The sequence below is a fragment of the Nothobranchius furzeri genome, chromosome 6 (assembly GCF_043380555.1).
Source record: "Nothobranchius furzeri strain GRZ-AD chromosome 6, NfurGRZ-RIMD1, whole genome shotgun sequence".
Lineage (NCBI taxonomy): Eukaryota > Metazoa > Chordata > Actinopteri > Cyprinodontiformes > Nothobranchiidae > Nothobranchius > Nothobranchius furzeri.
In genome coordinates this window covers 54,389,573-54,410,982 of record NC_091746.1, presented here as the reverse complement: position 1 = coordinate 54,410,982, position 21,410 = coordinate 54,389,573, and the positions used below count along the sequence as shown (strand labels likewise).

At 42.0% G+C, this 21,410-nt stretch overlaps 1 protein-coding gene across 1 annotated transcript in view; it reads right to left on the bottom strand.

Annotated features, from left to right (window-relative positions):
- LOC139070480 (ADP-ribosylation factor-like protein 3) overlaps positions 1-21,410 on the bottom strand; it is a 30,418-nt gene that overhangs the window by 912 nt on the left and 8,096 nt on the right. Inside the window, exons 6-7 of the mRNA XM_070552780.1 lie at positions 1,629-1,744; positions 1,008-1,097 (exon numbers count right to left, since the gene is read on the bottom strand). Coding sequence (XP_070408881.1) covers positions 1,008-1,097; positions 1,629-1,744 — 206 coding nt within the window. The remainder of the gene's footprint in view (positions 1-1,007; positions 1,098-1,628; positions 1,745-21,410) is intronic.

Below are 21,410 nucleotides of genomic sequence, written 5' to 3'. Positions count from 1 at the left end.
TAGTATAATTTATGAAAATTTATTAATTTGTAGAATTTCAAACTTTAGCCTTTAAACCTTTATAATCTTAACATTTTGTTAATGATAAATGCAGATATTTTTATTTTTTCAATTTGCAAAACAACTATGTTATTTCTGAAGTAATGAATAGAATAATTAGAAATTAAGTGTTGAGAAACTCCTACTGGTAATTGCATTCTAAAAAATAGTTTTGTAAAATAGATTTTGTTATTAGGAGACAACAAGAAAGAACAGAAAATAGGTGTGTAAAAATCTTCCTTTCAGTTTAAAGTTTTAATTTCAAACTGTTTTGATTTTTATCAGTAATTGAACACAGTTTTTAATTTCAACTTAAATATTTTACAAGGTTCAAAGGCTAAAGAAATAATAGTTTTTTTCCCTATCAAAATATTATTTTATTATTAAATCACCAAGTAGCGCAGGTTGAATAATTTTGATCCATTTTTGGGTCAAAATACATAATAAAATAGATCAACTCTTCTAAATTCAGTTTTTTTAATTATTTATTTTTATTTTATGTATGAAAAACAATAAAACGTCTAGATTTTTCTCTGTTGAGGACAAAAACTTTGGTTTAATGTTGCTTGAACAAAACTGAAGATGCAGCTCCGGGCCGCATGCTGCTCTCAGAAGCCTCGCATCCAGACAGAATGAAGACTCATGAAGCTTACCTTCCAACAGCAGAGCTCCAATAAAAACGTAAATTATCCAAACGGATGATTTGTTTCCTCGCGGTGAAACGCGGTGTGTGTCCAGGACGGAGGACGCAGGACCGGACTGGCGCTGTGTGTGTGTGTACGCAGGCACCGCTCAGACGGATTTTATCCAACTGGAGCTGCAGAGGACTGCGCACCTCAGCTATTGGCCGAAAAATGAGGAGGAGGCGTGGTTTTGTGGAAAAGGAGGAGAAAAAACTTGGGAGTAAAAAAAAAAAAAAGAAAGAAAGAAGGATGACTGAGCGTGTGTTTTGGTGGTATTACACCCACTGAGTGTGTGTAGGAAAACACTTGTCAGAGATAGACGGCTTGCTTCCAATCCGCGCCGGCGTCAGACGCGCTTTGGGTCCAGGCAGGAGACTGGAAAAAAAATTAAAAATAAAAATAAAAAGTTCAGGTAGGCAGAGTTCAGGCATAAGATTTTACACTTAAACACTTTTTAATGCATCTCTATTAAACTCTCACGGGGAGCGTGGTTTTACGCAGCGCCACGGAACCAAGAAAACTCCGCAAAGGGAGCTAAATGAGAGGTGCAAATCCAGAATTGACACAAAAATCACTCATTTTCTTCAAGCAAGTTCTTTTCCGCTCCCAAAACCTTTTTAAATATTATATTATACAACCACTTTTTTCATGGTTTCTGCCATAAATACCATCATTTGTCAGCTGTCCTATTAGATGGAAGAAAACTCTGTTTTTAGATTTGATTTTTGCATCATTTACATTTCTGAGCCTAAATGTTGGAAAGTTGAAACATTTGTTTTTAGCAAAAGGTAATACATAAAACAGAACTTACTCAAGCTCAAAAGTGCACGTAAAATGGACCAAATGTTCAAAACCACATCGATTATTTCGAAAAACTTAAATCAAGTTTTAATTTATTCTAATTACATTTTATCTGGACGTTCCCCTCTGTGCGCCCTGGGTTGTGCGCGCGTCGTGTCTTGACGAGGTGCCATGCCGGGTCCTGGTGGGTTTAAAACGCTGTTAGCCCGGTTCTCACAAGCCTGCAAAAACAAACACAACACCTTTAATGACACACATCCACGGCACCGCGTCGCCTGTCTCATGAAGCAACTTTACGCATCTGCTGTGGACTTCACAGAACCTAGCTGGACAGAAGAAAAAACAACAAGATTTATGGCAAATTATTTAATAAGAGGAAGAAGAGAGAATCCTCCTGCAGCTAGGCTCCTTATCACCTCCGTTTGTCCGTCTTCCTTTGAAAAACTCGACATCAGAGGACAAAAGGGGTTCTGTTTTTAAATAAATAAACGTGTCAGGAGACTAAAGGGAGTCAGAAGATCAGCTGGAAACGGAGCAGAGGAAAGGACAAGAGCCTGCAGGGAGAGGTGGCACAGAGAGGTTACAGAAAGTTGAACCAGGGATTAAAACTCACTGATTGGCATCTGTCAACGCGATAACAAATGGGAATTAAAACGGGAGGTAATTATGGATCCACTTGCCAAGAGAACAACGTCTGGAATCATGTTACCTCAAGAAGCTTTAATTTAGAGTGTTTGAGAATAAAATCAAGGGTTTTATTATCTTTTATTCAGGTCAAAAGTGAATAGCTGAATGTTTTGGTTGAAAATGTTGCAGCTGCTCAGAAAATGCACGAGGAGAAAAGAAAGGGCACGTTCCCAAGCGCATAACCATAAAACTCTTTACGCACAGTAGCCAGGGAAACAGTGCTTTGACGGATTGCTTCCTGATACACAAACAAATTTTGCCGAAGATATATTTAGTTGTATAATAATAACAATAATAATAATAATAACGATAATAATAATAAAAAAAAAAAAAATAATAATAATAATAATAATAATAATAATAATAACAACAACAACAACAGGAATACTGCTAAAGACACTAAAATCCAGATGAAATTCTGTTTTATTAGTTTTATTTTTATTATACCCTAAAGATCATCAGAGTTCCTCCTCAGCTTCCCCTGACGTCGCATTAGAGCGATTTAACGCATTTTTTTCTTTTGATCTTTATTTTCTTTCAATTTGATCTCCAGTTAAAATCTAACGAATGAAAATGGATTGTATTTTATTTCCGTTTCTTTTGTACATATTTAAATTCCGGGGCTCGTCTTCCCCCGGATTTATTTCCCGAAGCAAAGTTTATCGGGACAAAAAAGTGAGCTGCAGGCGACAGGTGGCTCAGAGCTGAGCTCAGGTCAGGAAACACTTCCGACTCCGGAGATAAGACATCATCCCTCCGCGCGTTCCTGTTTACAACCTACTGTACAAAGCCTTAGTGTGTGGTTCCTATAAGTGGAAACGGCTTAATGTCACCAACCGGATATTTCCAATAACCGGAAATACTTTATTTTAATAATGTAAGCATAAAATGTCTATTGAAGCTTTCTGAGCGGCTGGTTTATGCCTAAAAACAGAAAACAACAATAACAACAACAACAACAAAAAAAACCTCTTTAAACACCGATCGTTTATTTTGAGTTTAACAGCAGATCAAGTCTGCCAGTGCGCGCTCCCGCCTCCCTGCTCATTTGCTCGCTCCCGAACAGGTAACGTCCTCCCTCTTCAGGAAGGCATGCCCAACTCTCTTTGTGGTCCAGATGATAATCTTCCTTAAATTACAAAATATTCAGAATAATTTAATCCAGGTAGTATTTTGCATGTTTTCTTGGTTAAAATGTATCTGTCTTTATTTGTTTATCATTTTTATTTGTTTATTAACTCCTCCTTGTCCTCCTTTGACCTTTTACATACCATCAGCTCTGCACCTCCTCCCAGAGTCACTACATCAGAGGTACTCCTCCTGTTGTGTAGTTAACTGATCAGACGTTTTATTTTCCTTGCAAGTGTTTCTGACAGCGTAAAAATGAGTTTGCAGACTCAACTTTATAGATAATGCACTTTACAGAAAAGCCGACCAAATGGATAAAATCAGAATAAATAAAATATGTTAAAAACAGAAATAAACAAAACAAGACAACAGCCAGACATGTTCTGAGTATTTCATATCATGATGCATGTGTTGCCACCAGCCTTTCCCCTCCTCATCCTCTCAGTGCCGCCCCCTCTCTGTTCGTCCGGCCTTCACCATCTGCTGGCGCTCCCCTCCACTCCATCCCCTCATCTTTTTCTCCTCATCTTCCTGTGTTTTGTGCACCTCTACCCTCCCTCCAGTTACGCTTATCTCAGTCCAACCCCATCCTTTGTTCCCCTTGTGGCCCCCATTTCCGCTTTTGTGTCACCCTCTGACCTCGCTCCCTGCTCACACCCCCACTTTCCCTTCCATGCACCCCCCCCCCCCCCCCCCCCACCCCCCGTCAACCCCTCAACCCTTATTGGGGACCCCAAATCTTCTTGTTCTTCCCTTGACTGCTTCCCCTTTAGGTTTCCTTTTTTGGGGGGCTAATAACTGTTACCAGCAAGCCCGGTGCACACAAAATCCCAGCGTGGTTGCTATTGTCAGGTCTACAATAGCAAACAGGCAGTAATAGCCATTAGAAACAGAGGGGCTTGGTGTGAGCATGATGTTTGATTGTGTTGAGCCAACATGTCACCTGGACCGGTGGTCAGAAGTAAAACCTCCCTTGGTGCCACTCAAGTTCTGCAGAATTTGTCTGATTTTTGCCAATTTTTTGTCCTAAAATGAGTTTATCCTAAAGTGACATCATCACCTTAATAATAAACATGACTGAGCTGGCTGTGCACCACACACACACACACACACACACACACACGTACACACACACACACACACACACACACACACACACACACACACACACACACACACACACACACACACACACACACACACACAGCAGGACGCTTTGATCAGAGAAGCCGGTGGAGCTTGTCGTCATGCCCGTCAGTCAGAGGCCATCGCCATGGAGACGGTGCATCACAAAGTTAGCTATTGGTTGTAGACTCTGAAGGGGTGTGGAGCCAAGTGCTCAGGTGCTGGTCTCACAAGTCCAGGGAAATTAAACGAACGGTCAAAGAGCCTCTTCATCAGCAGTAAACCACCAGATTACCCTTTGCTTTGATGCCTTAAGTGCTTTTAAAAACTTTTTATTTGAGTTTTTGTTGGTTATTTATTTGAGAACTCTATAGTATTGGTTAGACTGAAATGTCTTAATAATTATAATAAAGATTGCTTAAGAAACTTCCAGATCTGTAGTCTGAAAAGGAGAAGTTACTCCTCATTCATCTTTGTTTCAGTGCTACAAAGTCTAAACCCACTCTCATGTCAGATCAGAACCCATAATTACCAACAATCAAAGGACAAGGATTCCTCAAGGGAATGCCATTCACCCATCGCTTCATGTCAGAGTTTTAAACAAAGATTATTCATGTTGAGAAGGGATGGAGCTATGGCTGCTTTGATTCTGTGATATCTCACACAGGATCACAATGATCAGTAAGCACTCTGACATGGATGGCACTCACACATCAGAATTTGGCTCAATTTTTGTAAAAGATACTGGTTTTAGATACTTCAGTTTGTATATTAACTGTGGTGGTAATGTTTCAGATACAGACTGTTGGTGCCCTACGATCAATAAAAATATTCACAATAGTCAAAGAAATAACTAGAATCTGACAAAAGGCATAATAAATAAAAATTCTATGAAATTTAACCAAAGAAAGTCAGACATTGCTTTTCAACTCAAATAAAATAAAATAAAATAAAATTAAATTAAATAAAAAAAATAATGAACTAACAGATCAGGCCTGGACAAAAATGATGGTACTTCTCATTTGCACAACCTTTGAGGCAATCAAGTGATTCCTGTTACTGTCAATGAGACTTCTCCACCTCTCAGCAGGTATTTTGGCCCAGTCCTCGTGAGCAAACTGCTCCAGTTGTGTCGGGTTTGAAGGGTGCCGCGTGTTTCAGCTCCTTTCAAAGATGCTCTATAGAATTGAGGTCAGGGCTCATAAGACCACTTTAGAATTGTCCAGTGTTTTCCTCTTAGCCATTCCTGGGTGTTGTTAGCTGTGTTTTGGGTCATTGTCCTGTTGCAAGACCCATGACCTGTGACTGAGACCAAGCTTTCTGACACTGGCCAGGCACATTTCTCTCCAGAATCCCTTCAAAGTCTTGAGATTTCATCATACCCTGCACAGATTCAAGACACCCTGTGATGCAGCAAAGCAACCCAGAACATAACAGAGCCTCCTACATGTTTCACAGTAGAGGCAGTGCTCTTTTCTTGATTTGCTTCATTTTCAGTCTGTGAACACAGAGCTGATGCCTTCGAAAATGTTCCACATTTGTCTCATCAGTCCATAGAACATTCTCCCAGAAGCTTTGTGGCTCGTCAACATGTAGTTTGACATATTCCTGTCTGGCTTTTTTATGACTTGTTTTCAACAATGGTGTCCTCTTTGGTTGTCTCCCATGTAGTCCACTTTGGCTCAAACAATGATGGATGGCGCGATCTGACACTGATGTTCCTTCAGCTTGAAGTTCACCTTAAATCTCTTCAGAAGTTTCTGGCTCTTTTTTTTAACCATTACGATTATCCATCTCTTTAATTTGTCATCGGCTTTCCTCCTGCGGCCACATTCAGAGATATTGGCTACAGTCTCGTGGATCTAAAAATTTGTGAATAACATGTGCAACTGTTGTCAGGAACATCCAGCTGCTTGGAGATGGTCTTATACCCTTTTCCTTTAGCATGTTTGTCTATCATTTTCTTTCTAATTGTCATGAGCCGGGGTGAGTACTCGTCACATCATTCACCACCTTTGAGCTCTGATTGCAGGAGAGGGAGCAACAGCTGTTTCTCATCAGCGGGCCGGCTTTATAAGAAGGAGGAAGACCAGACTATGACGCCGGATGATTGCCGTTAACTGGTGTTCTCTTGCCCCCCGAGTTTTCGCTCTGTTTGCTCTTAGAGTTTTGAATTTTTGACTTCTTTGATTATTCGCTCATGTGATGTTTGATACTTACCTCAGGTTCCTGGATCCTTGGATAACCCGCTCTGCCCCTGGAAGGAAATCTCTGGTTCGTTCCTGTTTTGTCTCCTCCGCCTGCCGACCCGCTCTCCACCTCGCTCACACTCCCTCTCCGGATCGATATTCTCGCTCACTCTCCGACTCACCTTCATCTTGGACCGTTTCCCCATCTTGGACATCACGCCGGCTCACTCCCCCTCCAAACAACAACTCTTCTTCCGCATAGTAAGTCCGCCTACAAATAAAGTCTCCCAGAACTACAAAACCCATACTCATCTCTGTTTCCCTGTAGACGCCGCTTCCTGATTCGGATACCCGCTGGACTTCAGTGCGCCCTTAGTTTCCTGTTAAATAAATATTATTTTTGCCTTTTACTATCAAACCTGTCTCCGGTCTCTGATCCTGCATGTCTTGGGCCAAGCACATACCTCAGAACATGACACTAATCTCCAGAGAAAACTCCTTCCTTCGCTTCCTATGATCCATAATGAATGTGGTACACACCACGTCACCAAGCACCACAGTGACTACCCGGAGCCCTATAGGCGAACTGACTGATTAGAAGATGTGGTGCTAATTAGTGGACACACCTTGAATTAACATGTGCCCTTGGTCACAATATAGGGGACCAAGGGGACAAAAAGTTTGTGTGAATGAGTGAATCATGCACTATATTAAATAGAGATAATTTTACCATTTGTCATTTATTTTCAGTGTTTTGAAGGGGTACTATCATTTTTGTCCAGGCTTGTTCCAGGAGTTTATTTTTTAAAATAATTCTGTTGAAGCATGGTTGAAAAGCAATGTGCTACCTTCATTTGTTGAATTTCATATAATTTTTATTCATTATTACTTTTGTCAGATTCAAGTTATTTCTGTGACAGTTGCAGGTTTTTCTGTCATTGACTGAACCAACAGTTTTGTCTGTGTCTGTTCAATTCTACGGATTACATTCTGTTTTTAAATATAATTATTACTGCAATTCAGTGGTTCCCAAAATGGGGTCCATGACCTCCAAGGGCTGAGGTTGTGAAGTTAGCAAGATTTTATATGTCGCACAAAGTTATTTCAACCGGTTCCACTAAACCCAGTTGCTCAAATGTAAACAGTAATATACACTGTTGTACATTGTTTTGTTAAAAGTCACACATGTAGAAAACTTATTTATAACCATTAATAGGAGTTTAATCTGTCAGTGGAGGCGTTCAGAGAGTCTGTGGGGCATGTTAGGTAAGTAGCTCTGATGAGACACGAGGCAGTCACATCTAGGCTAAATGGGCTGGTCATACAGTTGCGCTGCGTTCCACCCTCTTATGTAATACGTGGTGACTACAGAAGCTCTCACCAGAGGCCCAGACATCTCCATCCAGTCAGTTCAAACGTCATGTAATCGTGACTGATCAGAGTCTATCTTCAACAGACAATAAAGAGTAAAGAAGTGTTGGGAGTGTAATGATAACAGGCATTAGGAGAGAGACGGTGCAGATTTACAGCTGCGGCGTTGCACTGATGCGTCGTGTTTGATGATTATGAATAGCCCAGGGTAATAGCGACGTAATTAGGCCTTTACTGTTCTGTAATTCTCCGTCAACCACACTGTCGATATCTTGGTTGATGAGGTTGAAAGTTGAGATTGGAATCCAGTGACCCGGGCCAGCTGCTATAACAACACACACACACACACACACACACACACACACACACACACACACACACACACACACACACACACACACACACACACACACACACACACACACACACACACACACACACACACACACACACACACACATACACACACACACACACACACACACACACGGGCTGAGAGCCAGTGATGCAATGTTGTTGCTGTGATATTTGCTTTTGTCCCAGTGTTGATCTAAGCTGACATTATGCTGTATGGCCCTGATCGCTGTTTGTCTGAGTGTTACATTTGTCATCTGTGGGAGGGCAAACGAGGGATCAGGAGGAAGCCGTGTGAAAGAGGGAGGCAGGTGAATCAGGGAGAGAGAGAGAGAGAGTGTGTGTGTGTGTCAGTAGCAGAGCTGCTGGTGTGGAAGCAGATCTTTTCCCTCACTGACTCTATTAATTTACCTCATTTATCTTAACCACCTCCCCCTCCTCCCAATAAATACTGGAGATCTCACAGGCGTGCGTGTGTGCACACACATCTGGATGTGTGCATGTGTGTGTGTGTGTGTGTGAGACGGAATAAAAACACAGCAGCTCCCCTTTCTATTCCCAGAGGACAAATCCGTGGCGGAAAAACTCATTTTCCTGCAAATAGTTTGTCAGCGAAGCTAGGAGGAGTGATAAATTATCACACACGCTAGGTGAAGGAGGATGACTGGAAGAAGAGGGAAGCCCCCTCTCTCTCTCCAACACACACACACACACACACACACACACACACACACACACACACACACACACACACACACACACACACACACACACACACACACACACACACTGCAGTTATCCTCATTCCTCAACAACTTCTTCCCAACATACTCTTTTTTTACCTACTTCTGATTTTACCGTCTCACGTTCAGCTCTGATCCCAACAGGATGGATTTCATGGAAACATACACCCTCGCATGCACAGACACACACACACACACACACACACACACACACACACACACACACACACACACACACACACACACACACATGCACACACACACACGCACACACACACACATGCACACACTCAGAGCGCACATTGGAAGTTACAAAAATGCGGTGTTGCCCCTACAACTCAAGTGTGACTTCCCATTCCAAATGATGAATTGATGGCCAGAAAAATGGATTTGTTTTCAACTAGTAACACATCAAAGAAATAATAATTCTGTGAGGGGGAAAGTGGCGGGATGATGAATGGTGTGGACAGCTGGATCACAGCGGAGCAATGGAGTGAGTGACTGAGTGAGATATGCAGCGCTAAGATGAGAAAAAGGAAACAAAACAAAAAAAAAATCAACACACAAACAACAAAACATTGGCAGACAGCTGAAAATGTTTTGTCATCGAGGCACCGAGGCTGCTGTCTGAGACCGAAAGGCACCATGAGGCTTTCAAGTATTTGCTTTTAGCAACAACTTTGGAGAAAAACTTAATTAACACATTGACCAAACCACATTAATGTTATGTTGTAACATTTCCATCTCCCAAAATTAGATCTCTCATCTCATCTCTTCAATGTTTGTCAACTCAACTCTAATATGTAATCTGGTATAGTTCACTCAATTTGACTTTTATTGTTTAACATCATTTAATTTTAAACATGTTTTAATGTCAGAAGTTATCTAATTTTATCACTTTAATTCCAACATTATCTCATCTTAGAACTATTTTGTTTTCTCATATTAAGCAGTCTAATCTTATTTTATGTTATTTCACTTCATCTCAAGTGATCTCAACTTCTCAAAAATAACTACATCTCGTATTACCTCACCTCATGTCACCTGATCTTATCTAAATTAATCTGACTCTTTTAGTCTCATTATTATTATTTTAATAAAATCAAATTTCATTTTATTTCATTTCTGAACTCATTTCTGGTTTACTTCATCTCAAAATGTGTCATTGCATCTCATTGCATTTATTCTTATTGTAAATGATCTACGATGATCGCTTATTTTATTTGATTTCCTTTTATCCTTTTTTTAAATTTTCCTCATTTCACATACATTTATTTAGGCGTATATTATAATATTTTATCTAATCTCACATTTCATTTTATCTCATTTTAAACAGCATAGTTTATCACTTTTGATTCATATTCATATAATCTAATATCTCTACTTGTCTTATCTCACCTCAACTTTTCATATCTCATATTATTTTTGTCTAATCTGATTTAATTTGACCTTATCTAATAATGTATACATCTCATTGCAATGTATTTTTATATGATCTCATATTATCTACTCTCATCACTATTCTTATTATCTCATCTCATGGACACTATGCTACCGCTTCTCATTTCACTTTATTTTGCCTTATCTCAAATAATGTCAGCATCTCATATAATCTCATCTCATGTTTTCTAATTTTTTTAATTATTGGATCTGATAATTATTATAATAATTATTATTAGTCGTTCTGCTGGGGAACTTTAATGCTCACATTGGCAACGACAGTGAGACCTGGAGAGGTGTGGTCGGCAGGGGTGCAGATAGGATTTTCAAACTGGGGAGGGACAAAGTTCCAATGTACCCTCCCCCAAACACACACACACACACACACACACACACACACACACACACACACACACACACACACACACACACACACACACACACACACACACACACACACACACACACACACACACACACACTATTGCAAGCACCTTAACCAGAGCTCAGTCAGTTTGTGTAATTTCGTCCAACAGTTTACGTAAAAACTAGCACTTTTATAAACGTGTATGAAGCCATTATGCAACAAAGCTCTGCCTGATCAACACTATAAATGATAAATGATCCGCACTTGTATAGCGCCTCTCAAAGTAAGGACTCCAAAGCGCTTTACACTACAGTGTATCATTCATCCATTCACACACATTCCCACACTGATGGTGATGAGCTACGATGTAGCTACAGCTGCCCTGGGGCACACTGACAGAGGCGCCCCACTATTTAATTCAGTTATTTGCTATTATTCCAATCAATTACTAACCAAAACCTCATGCTTCATGCAAAACATTAAATGATTTTCAGCATACCAATCTTTACAGAAAACATAAAAGCCCTAAAAAACTGCACATAAAATATATTTAAAAAACAATATTCACTTATCACTTAGAGCAGTAGTTCCCAAACCTTTCAGCCTGACCGACAGATGTTCCTTCATATTTTTACGTTATTTAGAAATTTTCATTATATTTGGAAAGTTTTTATTTATATATAAATATATAAATCTCTTTTTAAATTTTATATTTTACTTTTTTATGATTATGTGGCACACTTGACTTCCATACCCAACGCATCGGCATCTGCCTCTTTTTTCCGCTTTTTTTTTACATTGTCAATACATCTGTCACATTAGTGATGTTTTTACCATCATTTCTACATCCATCACGTCCCAGAGAAGGTTAAACCAACATCAAACCCAACGTTTGGAGCTTGTAAACTCCACACACCTCTCGTGCAGCACCAGCTGTCTGATGCTGCAGCAGCGTCAATCTTCCCGGCTGGATGAGTGAATTTCTTCATCAGAGTCAATATTCTGCTTCATCATCAGAGTCAGTCATGCCCAGACAAAGTGATCGGTCAGCAAAGACCAGACCTGCCAGCAATTATATGTTTTATCTAATATTTGCACTCTTCATGCTGCGCGCATCTCTTCCTCTCCCCAACTGGGAGCCTCTCGGCGGGAGGCGTTTTTCAAACTTTAAAAACTCCCAAACTTTGCTCAGCCTGAAGGTTCCACATCTCCACTATCTTCTGGTGTAAAGTAGTAACTTCATGAGGGACTATATTTGTAGATGAGACTTGTTAAAGTCAGCAATGAGGCTTTGGCGCTTTTAACGAGTAAGTCCCAACACTGACAACAATGTACTGAAACTAGAACCAACATGCATAAACAGACAGATCGGTCCCGCCTACTTACACTGTTGGTCTTTTTTAAATACGCAGTAATCGTTGCTTGCCTTTTTCGCTTCATCCTGCATCCTAGCAGCAACCACTTTGGCGCCTCTGGAGTCGGTGTTTGTTTACGTCATGCTGCATTCAGTGTAATTGGAAAAAGGAGCTTCAAGAGCTTAACCTCCGATTTTGTTTTCTGTCTGGCCTTAGTGCGGGGGACGGATCAGGGTCGATCTGAATCTGGGGGGACAGACCCCCCGTCCCCCCCGTCCCCCACCCTATCTGCGCGCCTGGTGGTTGGGAGGAACGCACCCCCGATCTGAATTCGAGTGGTGTTTTGTTATTGGACGTCTGTGCCAGTCATGGATTGTCCATAATGAACACCATGTTCAGACATAAAGGTGTCCATATGTGCTTTTGGCACCAGGATACCTTAGGCCGCTACTTGATGATCGACTTTGTTGTTGTTTCATCTGATCTTTAGCCGCATGTCTTGGACACTCGGGTGAAGAGAGGGACGAAGCTGTCAACTGACTACTACCTGGTGGTGAGTTGACTCGGATGGTGGGGGAGGATGCCGGTCAGACCAGGCAGGCCCAAACAAATCACAGGGGTCTGCTGGGAACGTCTGGCAGAGTCTTCTGTCAGAAGGAGCATCAATTCCCACCTCCGACAGAACTTCCAAAATGTTCCGTGGAGGCAGGGGACATTGAGTCTGAATAGACCCTGTTCCATGCCTCCATTTTTGAGGTGGCCGACCAGAGCTGTGGTTGCAGGATCATCCGTGCCTGTCATGGTGGCAACCCCCGAACCCGCCAGTGGTGGCGCCAGCGGGGGCGCTATAGCTACCCCTGGATTAGTCATTGCACCCCCATAGCACCCCCAAGTAAATATTAGATAATTTTTTTTACACTTTAATTTTAACCCTTTGATGCATAATGGTCACTACAGTGGACAGGTACTCAAAATTGTTATTTATTTGTTTTTGCTATTAAGCACAGCTGTTGAAGACTTTATTGCATTTGAGCCCCTCCATTTGGACTTCAGTAAGCCAAGCCAACATATTTCATGCTCAGAATGCACGCTGTCCATCAAGGTGGACATGTAATAAATTATTTGTAAATTATAAACTTTAACAAAAAATGTTTGTTGAAATTTGTTTCATTCACACCTAAAGATGAATGAAAAAAATTGTTAAAAAAATCGCGGTTGAAGATTTCATAATTCATGCATCAAAGGGTTAATTTAACATGTGGATGTGATAATATTTAACATACAAAACAAAAATAATCAGTAAATTATCATATAGATAGTAAAAACTTAAACCAAAACAGGAAATTGATGTTAACCTTTGACCTCATTTTCCACCTGCGAACGAGTGAAAGGTAGAGAGTGGTAAAATGGATCGGTTTTTGTTGCCCACATTTCCACGGGTTCAGTCAGAAACAAATGAATCTTTGGAAGTGATCTCAGACCCACAAAAACCTATGGATCTGGATGAAGAGAGTCAACCCTAAACCGCCGCAGCAGTCGAGGGTTTGCCGCTGCAAATGCTAACACTAACGTTAGCTAACCTTGCAACACTATAGATGGTTTTCTGTGTGGCTGTATGTGTTTATGATTTCATGGAAAAGTCAGCGATTGTTCATATGTTTAAGATGTATATTAATGATTGTTTCAGGTGTTGTTGAGGTTTTGTGCAGGCATGTGTATCTGCTAGTGTTGAAGGTGTTTTAGAGAACAATAGGTACACATGACCACTTCCTTCATAGCACCCTCAATAAAAAGATTAGCTCCTTCATAGCATCTGCAGAAAAAAAATTCTGGAGCCGCCACTGGAACCCGCTGGTGGACACTGGCGGTTAGGGATGCTGTCAAGCTGAAGAAAGAGTCCTATAGGGTGTTTTTGGCCTGTGGGACTCCATAGGCAGCTGATGGGTGCCGGCAGTCCAAGCGGATTGCGGCTTAGGTGGTCGCCGAGGCAAAAACCCAGGTGTGGGAGGAGTTAGGTTAGACCATGGAGCAAGACTTCCGTACGGCTTCGAGGAGATTCTGGTCCACCATCCGGCGCCTCAGGGGGGGAAAGCAGTGCACTACCAACACTATTTATAGTGGGGACGGTGTGCTGCTGACCTCCACTCAGGACGTTGTGGATGGGTGGGCAGAATACTTCAAAGACCTCCTCACTCCCACCGACACGTCTTCCAGTGAGGAAGCAGAGTCTGAGGACTTTGAGTTGGGCTCTCAAATCTCTGGTGCTGAGGTCACTGAGGTGGATAAAAAGCTCCTCTGTGGCAAGATGAGATCCGCCCGGAGTTCCTCAAGGCTCTGGATGTTGTGGGGCTGTGTTGGCTGACGCGGCTCTGCAATATCACGTGGACATCGGGGGTAGTCCCACTGGACTGGCAGACCTGGGTGGTGGTTCCAATGGATTGTTGAACCTCAGATTAAGGAGGAGCAATGTGGTTTTTGTCCTGGCCGTGGAACACTGGACCAGTTCTATACCCTTAGGGGGATCCTGGAGGGTGCGTGGGAATTTGCCCAACCAGTCTAAATGTGTTTTGTGGATTTGGAGAAGGCATTTGACCGCGTCCCTCGGGGGGCCCTGTGGGGGGTACTCCGGGAGTATGGGGTACCAGGCCCTCTGATACGTGCTGTTAGGTCCCTGTATGACCGGTGTCAGAGCTTGGTTCGCATTGTCGGCAGTAAGTCGGGCTCGTTCCCAGTGAGAGTTGGACTCCGTCACGGCTGCCCTTTGTCACCGATTCTGTTCATAACCTTTATGGACAGAATGTCTAGGCACAGCCAAGCTGTGTAGGGCATCCGTTTTGGTGGCCTGAGGATCAGGTCTCTGCTTTTTGCAGATGATGTGGTCCTGTTGGCTTCATCAGAATGTGATTTTCAGCTTTCGCTGGAGCGGTTCGCAGCCGAGTGTGAAGCAGCTGGGATGAGAATGGGCTCCTCTAAATCTGAGAACATGGTCTTGATTCGGAAAAGGGTAGAAAGCCTTCTCCGGGTCAGGGATGAGGTCCTGCCCCAAGTGGAGGAGTTTAAGTATCTCGGAGTCTTGTTCACGAGTGAGGGAAAACTGGAGCGTGAGATTGATAGGCGGATTGGTACTGCATCTGCAGTGATGCGGGAGTTGTATCAGTCTGTCGTGGTGAAGAGAGAGCTGAGTCAGAAGGCGAAGCTCTCGATTTACCGGTCGATCTACATTCCTACCATCACCTATGGTCATGAGCTTTGGGTAGTGACCGAAAGAACGAGATCGCGGATACAAGCGACCAAAATGAGTTTTCTTCGCAGAGTGGCTGGGCTCTCCCTTAGAGATAGGGTGAGAAGCTTGGTCATCGGGGAGGGGCTCGGAGTAGACCCGCTGCTCCTCCACATCGAGAGGAGCCAGTTGAGGTGGCTCGGGCATCTGGTCAGGATGCCTCCTTGACTCCTCCCTGGTGAGGTTTTCCGGGCACATCCAACTGGGAGGAGACCTAAAGGTAGACCCAGGACACGGTGGAGGGACTATGTCTCTCACCTGGCCAGGGAACGCCTTGGGATTCCCCCGGAGGAGCTGGCCCAAGTGGCTGGGGAGAGAGAAGTCTGGATCTCGCGACTTAGGCTACTGCCCCCGCGACCCGACTCCGGATAAGGAGATGAAAATGGATGGATGGATGGATATCTGATCTGAAGACATGTAATTTAGTGCTATTTCCTCTCATCTCATCATCTCATCTCATCTCATCCGTCTTCACTGATTTATCACCAGCAGACTAAATCCTCATCATACATAGAATATGCGGTCCGGTTTCTGTATGGCATCTGCAGACCATGAATTATTGAATCCAATGAGAGTTTAGGTGTTAACAAACCTGCTGGAACATTTCAAACTCAGAATGTGGTTGTCTTCATTCTGGTTTTGGGTCATTAGAACTAAACCACTCAATTTATCAGTTTCCAGATTCACAATCCAAACCCAGGAATAAAAGAAAAGGGTTGAAACTGTAATGCAATTTTGTACTTTTGAAATTAAAATGTGGAAAGCAGCAGATTTCCATCCATAAATGTCAAAATTATACTTCTTTTTCTGCACTTGTGCTGTTCTTTGTCTGATCTGTCTATGGCACCACCTTTAGGTTTGGGTACTCATCAGTCTATCAGCATGTTTAACCATAATTAGGCCAAGACATATTCCTCAGATATATGGGAATTGTACAGAATTATTTTGATCAATGTTATTGGTGTCAGGTGGATCCCCATAAAAGAATCAGCATCATTCCAAATAAAAAAGAACACATTTAAATAAAGAAAGGAAAAACTGTTTTGAGGCAAACTCTTTTATAATTTTAAACAACAACAGCAGAGTGAAGTCTACAATTAGAACAGGCAGTAGAGCCCTGAATCTGATCTCCATCATCTTTTACTGCAGCTCCTTCCACTCAGCTTCTCATCTCATCCAGGTAATAACTGTTAGCATAAGCACTAAAATGGCATCATCATAATCATCATCATCATTATCATTACTGTCCCTGGTCCCAGCACACTGAGAGCCAGAAATAACACGGCTGAATCCAGATATGCACACAGTTTTCAGTAGTTATCTGGACGTGATGGTTAAGTAGTAAAGGTCTCATTTGATCCCTTCCCTCCAGGTTTCTGAAAATGTCTGTGCTTATTGTCCATTTTCATCTATCTCTGATTCTTTTTATTGCACCTCTCCTCATCCCTCACACACGTGCACTTTCCTCTCTCCGTTCACGGTGATTGATGGAGTTAGGCAACAGAACACAGAGCAACGTGTGGCCAACAGTCCGAGGCAGCCGGCATCAGAGGGAAAAAGAGAGGCTGGTGTGTTGGGGAGCAGGAGGAGGAGGGTGGGGATTAAACGAAAAGAGAGGTGGGAGGGAGGGAAGGGAAAAGGAAGGGAGTCAGTGTGTGTGTGAGAGAGAGGGAGGGAGAGGGAGGAGGGAGAAAAGGGAGAGAAGGGAGCTCAGCTGAAAACCACAGACTTAATTCTATGCATCATTAAGCAGTCTCACTCAATGCAACATCCCCTATACATCATCCACGCTCAGTAAACACAACGATGACATTACATTAGCAACTGCAAATGAATTTTCTTTTTAGAAGGAAATTGAGAATACTCTCCTCTCCCTCTGTTTTACCCTCTGTGGCGCTTGCGAAGCAGGACGTAAAAGACAAGGAGGTATAAACAAAATAAAAACAATATTTCTCCTTCTGTTACACACACACACACACACACACACACACACACACACACACACACACACACACACACACACACACACACACACACATCTCTCACTTTAGCATAAATGTTTTATGTTTATATAATATGAAGCCAGCAATGGGAAAACAACCATTTTTTTCACTGCTGCAAATAAATGTACTTTATTTCTATTTAAAGACAAAGAATCTTTTGAATAAAGTCATTTGTGTATTTTTCTCTGAGTAAACGAAGCTGTTTAGTTTGTTGGTTAGATGTCTTCAGCGAGACTAAACCGACTAACATCACTACATCTGAACCAGTTGCATGAAGAAATGTGTTTTCCTCAGTATTTACACCCTGCAAAAGACAAGGCTGTGCTAACTGGTATAATTATGCTAGCATCGTAGCTCTTTACATCTGTGACAAAGTGAATGTTGACACTCTTGTGAAGAATCCTAAACACTCCATCAGAAGCCGTCTGCTCAAATGTGATGTTTCCTCTAAAAGTGCTTTGTGACTACTATGAAGTGTTGTTTTATATCAAGCTAGGATCAGGACTTTAGCCCTTTTTACAAGACACACCATGCTGGCAAATCAGTGTGATGTTACCTCAACGATGTGTCTTATAAACGTGCCATGCTGGCATGGCGATCCACCAGTTTTGCAACATTAGTTCCGCCTCGCTTGGTAGTAATATTTAAGTAATTATCAGTCCTATGAACAGCGATTGCGCCTTGGCGCAACAGAGGGAGGAGTCATGATCATGTAGGGAGTTACTTACGAGCTCCAGCAGGCAACTATATTCCAAATTAAAGTAAAAACGGTCTGTAAGTTTTGGTTTTGTAAACAGAATCAGCTGAGATGATAATCTGAACAGACACCTTTAGGAGCGGGAGTCCGCGACAGTGCAGAGACCATCCCCATTGCCCCTTTATGCCACCATCGCGTAATTTTTTGTGAAAAGGACACAACTGTGCAACATTACCACCAGTCTGACCACTAATAAACAACCGGTCTCCCTGATGCCGCTTCGGTGTTACGGCAAATTGATGGCATTGTTTTGTAAAAATGGCTATAAATACATGCAACTTGGAACATGTTTTGTAACTGTAACTTCTGTTTTGCAGCATGTAATTCTCGTCATAACGTTGTTTTTCTTAGCCTGGCCTGCCAGACTCCTTCTCTAATGAGAAAGAGTCTGGGAACTCTCCTATTCAAATAACCCCACCCCGTGAGAATTCTAACCAAGCCAATCAGCGCTGAGTAGCGTACGTAACACACCATAACGCCGAGTTAGTCGAACATGGCGACTGAAGAGGAGTTCGCTGCGGCTCTTTCCTCTGTTCTAAATTACTTGGACACGTCTTTAAAACCACAACAAGTAGAAGCGCTAAAAGCCTTTCTTCTAAAGAAAGATGTTTGCGCCATTGCCAGGCACCATTTTTGACTACAGCTAAAAAACTACAGCGTCGCGGGGTACAGTCGGCATTTCCGTCTTTTTTCTGATTGGTTATTTTTGAGCTGGCTAGCCCCGCCCCTCAAGTGCCTCTCTGCCTGTGAGTTACCAGACTCTTTCTCTGTGCAGAATTAAACAGAGGATGAGGCCGCCAGGCTATTGTTTTGTTGCATGTAATTCTCGATCTGTAACTCGTTTTGTGAAAAATGAGAATTACATGCTAGAAGATGAAAGTTACAGTAAACATAATACAAGTTACATGTATTAGTCGTGATCCTAGCTCCATAGTTGTATAGCTGCTGTTTGCATTTTGCCATCCAGCTAAAACACACATGCACCAAAACAAATAAAGCAGACCAGAATTATCTTCTGCTGAGTTTTGACTTTAACCTAAAACCATAAAATGTTACTGTTTTTACCCCATCTCATTGCTTGTTGGGTTACTAGCTTAAAAAATGTCTTCACTTCAGGAAAACTAATAACAGGAGACAAGGAGCTGTTCTGATGTTCTACACTGGTTTGTAAACCCCAATTTGGAGGCTTTAAAGTGCTCATCACCACACACGTAGAAATGTGTCCTCCGGTCTGTAAGAAAACACACAAATACTAAAAATTATCGAGCAATTTAAGTGAATAATTGTGTTTTTATTGCATGGATTTTGCCCCCTTTCCCTCACCAGATGGGCTCTGAGGCCTGGGAAATCTATTAAAGTGGTGCCATAGATCATCCCATCCATCCACGGTGGCGAGCGTGTATGTAGATCGGCCAGCTCATTTGAGAAATATCGAATCGGTTACAGTAAAGTAAGCCCCCGGATTGAGTCAAACGTAAAAATCCAAGCATGTCAGGGGAGCTGTCAGCAGGCGCTGTAATGACAGATGAGGCTGGGCAGTGTGTGTGTGTGTGTGTGTGTGTGTGTTTGTGTGTGGTGATAAAGACTCAAATTATGAATATTGCAGAGGAACAGGAGAGAGACAATTGCGAGAAGATTTGTAGTCTCATGAGATCAATCAGTTAATTTAGGGAGGTTTGTGAGTGAGGAAAGTGTTGTTTCCTCTCAGTGACAGGGTCAGCCAGAGGTCAAGAGCATGACCTTTGAACCCCCTTTGGGAAGAAAGTGAAACGCCAGTCTGTCAGTTATTGATTCATAGCTTTTACTTACCTTCCACTTGTGTATTAATTTGCAGGAAAATGAACACACTGTAAAAAAAAAAGAAATGTTGAATTTATGTAACCATGTTATCTTGACTGGTTCCATTAAATCTAAATCTTTAAAGGAACACTGAAACCCATCTTTTAATGTTTATTTTGATTATAATCAGTCATTATGAGGTTTTTCATGCAGGTGGAACATGAAAATAGTCTCCTACACCTATCTCTTGCATTCACTTCTGATGGAAAATAGACGGTGAAACTCTAGGATTAGAAAAGCCTGTAGATCTACGTCACACTGTTATGTAACTTTCACTAACTCACCCATCTTGACTTACATTAGGGAAGGCTGTCTTTGTTTAGCGTCCAGGAAACAGCAGAGAATGACTCGACTACTATAAGCTAACCATTAGCATTAGCAACTTCACCACACGGCAGAAGCTCCTCCAGGCTTGTGTTATTTGTGGAGCTAAAACATCCACGTTGCAAGTCAGTGGTAGAGTAGCATTGCTGCTATCCAATCTGAGATGGGATGTCCAAATATCAGGAAATAAGACTTCAAAACCTGTCTGAAGCTCAGTTGTGATGTGGGTCACTACTAGTTCCTGGAAATGATGTGTCTGTTTATTTTTCCCCCCAAGAACGACTTACAAGGCATTCATTCCCACCAGAGACCACTGTAAATGTATTGATTAAATGAGTGAAACACTCCTTTAAATGTAAAGAATAATTTATATTTAACATGACATAAAATATATATTACTGTTTACTTTCATGCAACTGGGTTTAGTGGATGCTGTTGACATAAATTGGTTATTTAAATTCAACATTTCATCTTTTACAGTGCATACAGGATCCGCTTGTAAGAATCATCGTGGAGCAGCAGAAAAACCCCATTTAAATACTCTTGAATGCAAAATATAACGCACCTCATTGTGAGATGAAAGTATGCACAGACTTTTTTTTATTTAAGGGAATTTTACTCCACTTTTTGGTAATACACAATTTTTTAAACTAACATGGCTAAACGATACATGTGTTCTGTCCATCTGTCCACCCATGAATGTCCTGATGCAGGACACCAGTATGGAGACATACAGTAGGTAAAGATGTCCCCTCGGTTTATCCTCACACAACCTGTACTCTGCTTTCTGTCTCACGGACAACAAACATGAGCTGCACACCCCCTCCCTGTACGACCTCAAGGCCGACCCCAAGCTGACCCGCTCTGAGGTGTGAACTTCTGCCCCCCCCCCCCCCCCCCCTCTTCATGCAAGTCCAGATAAATT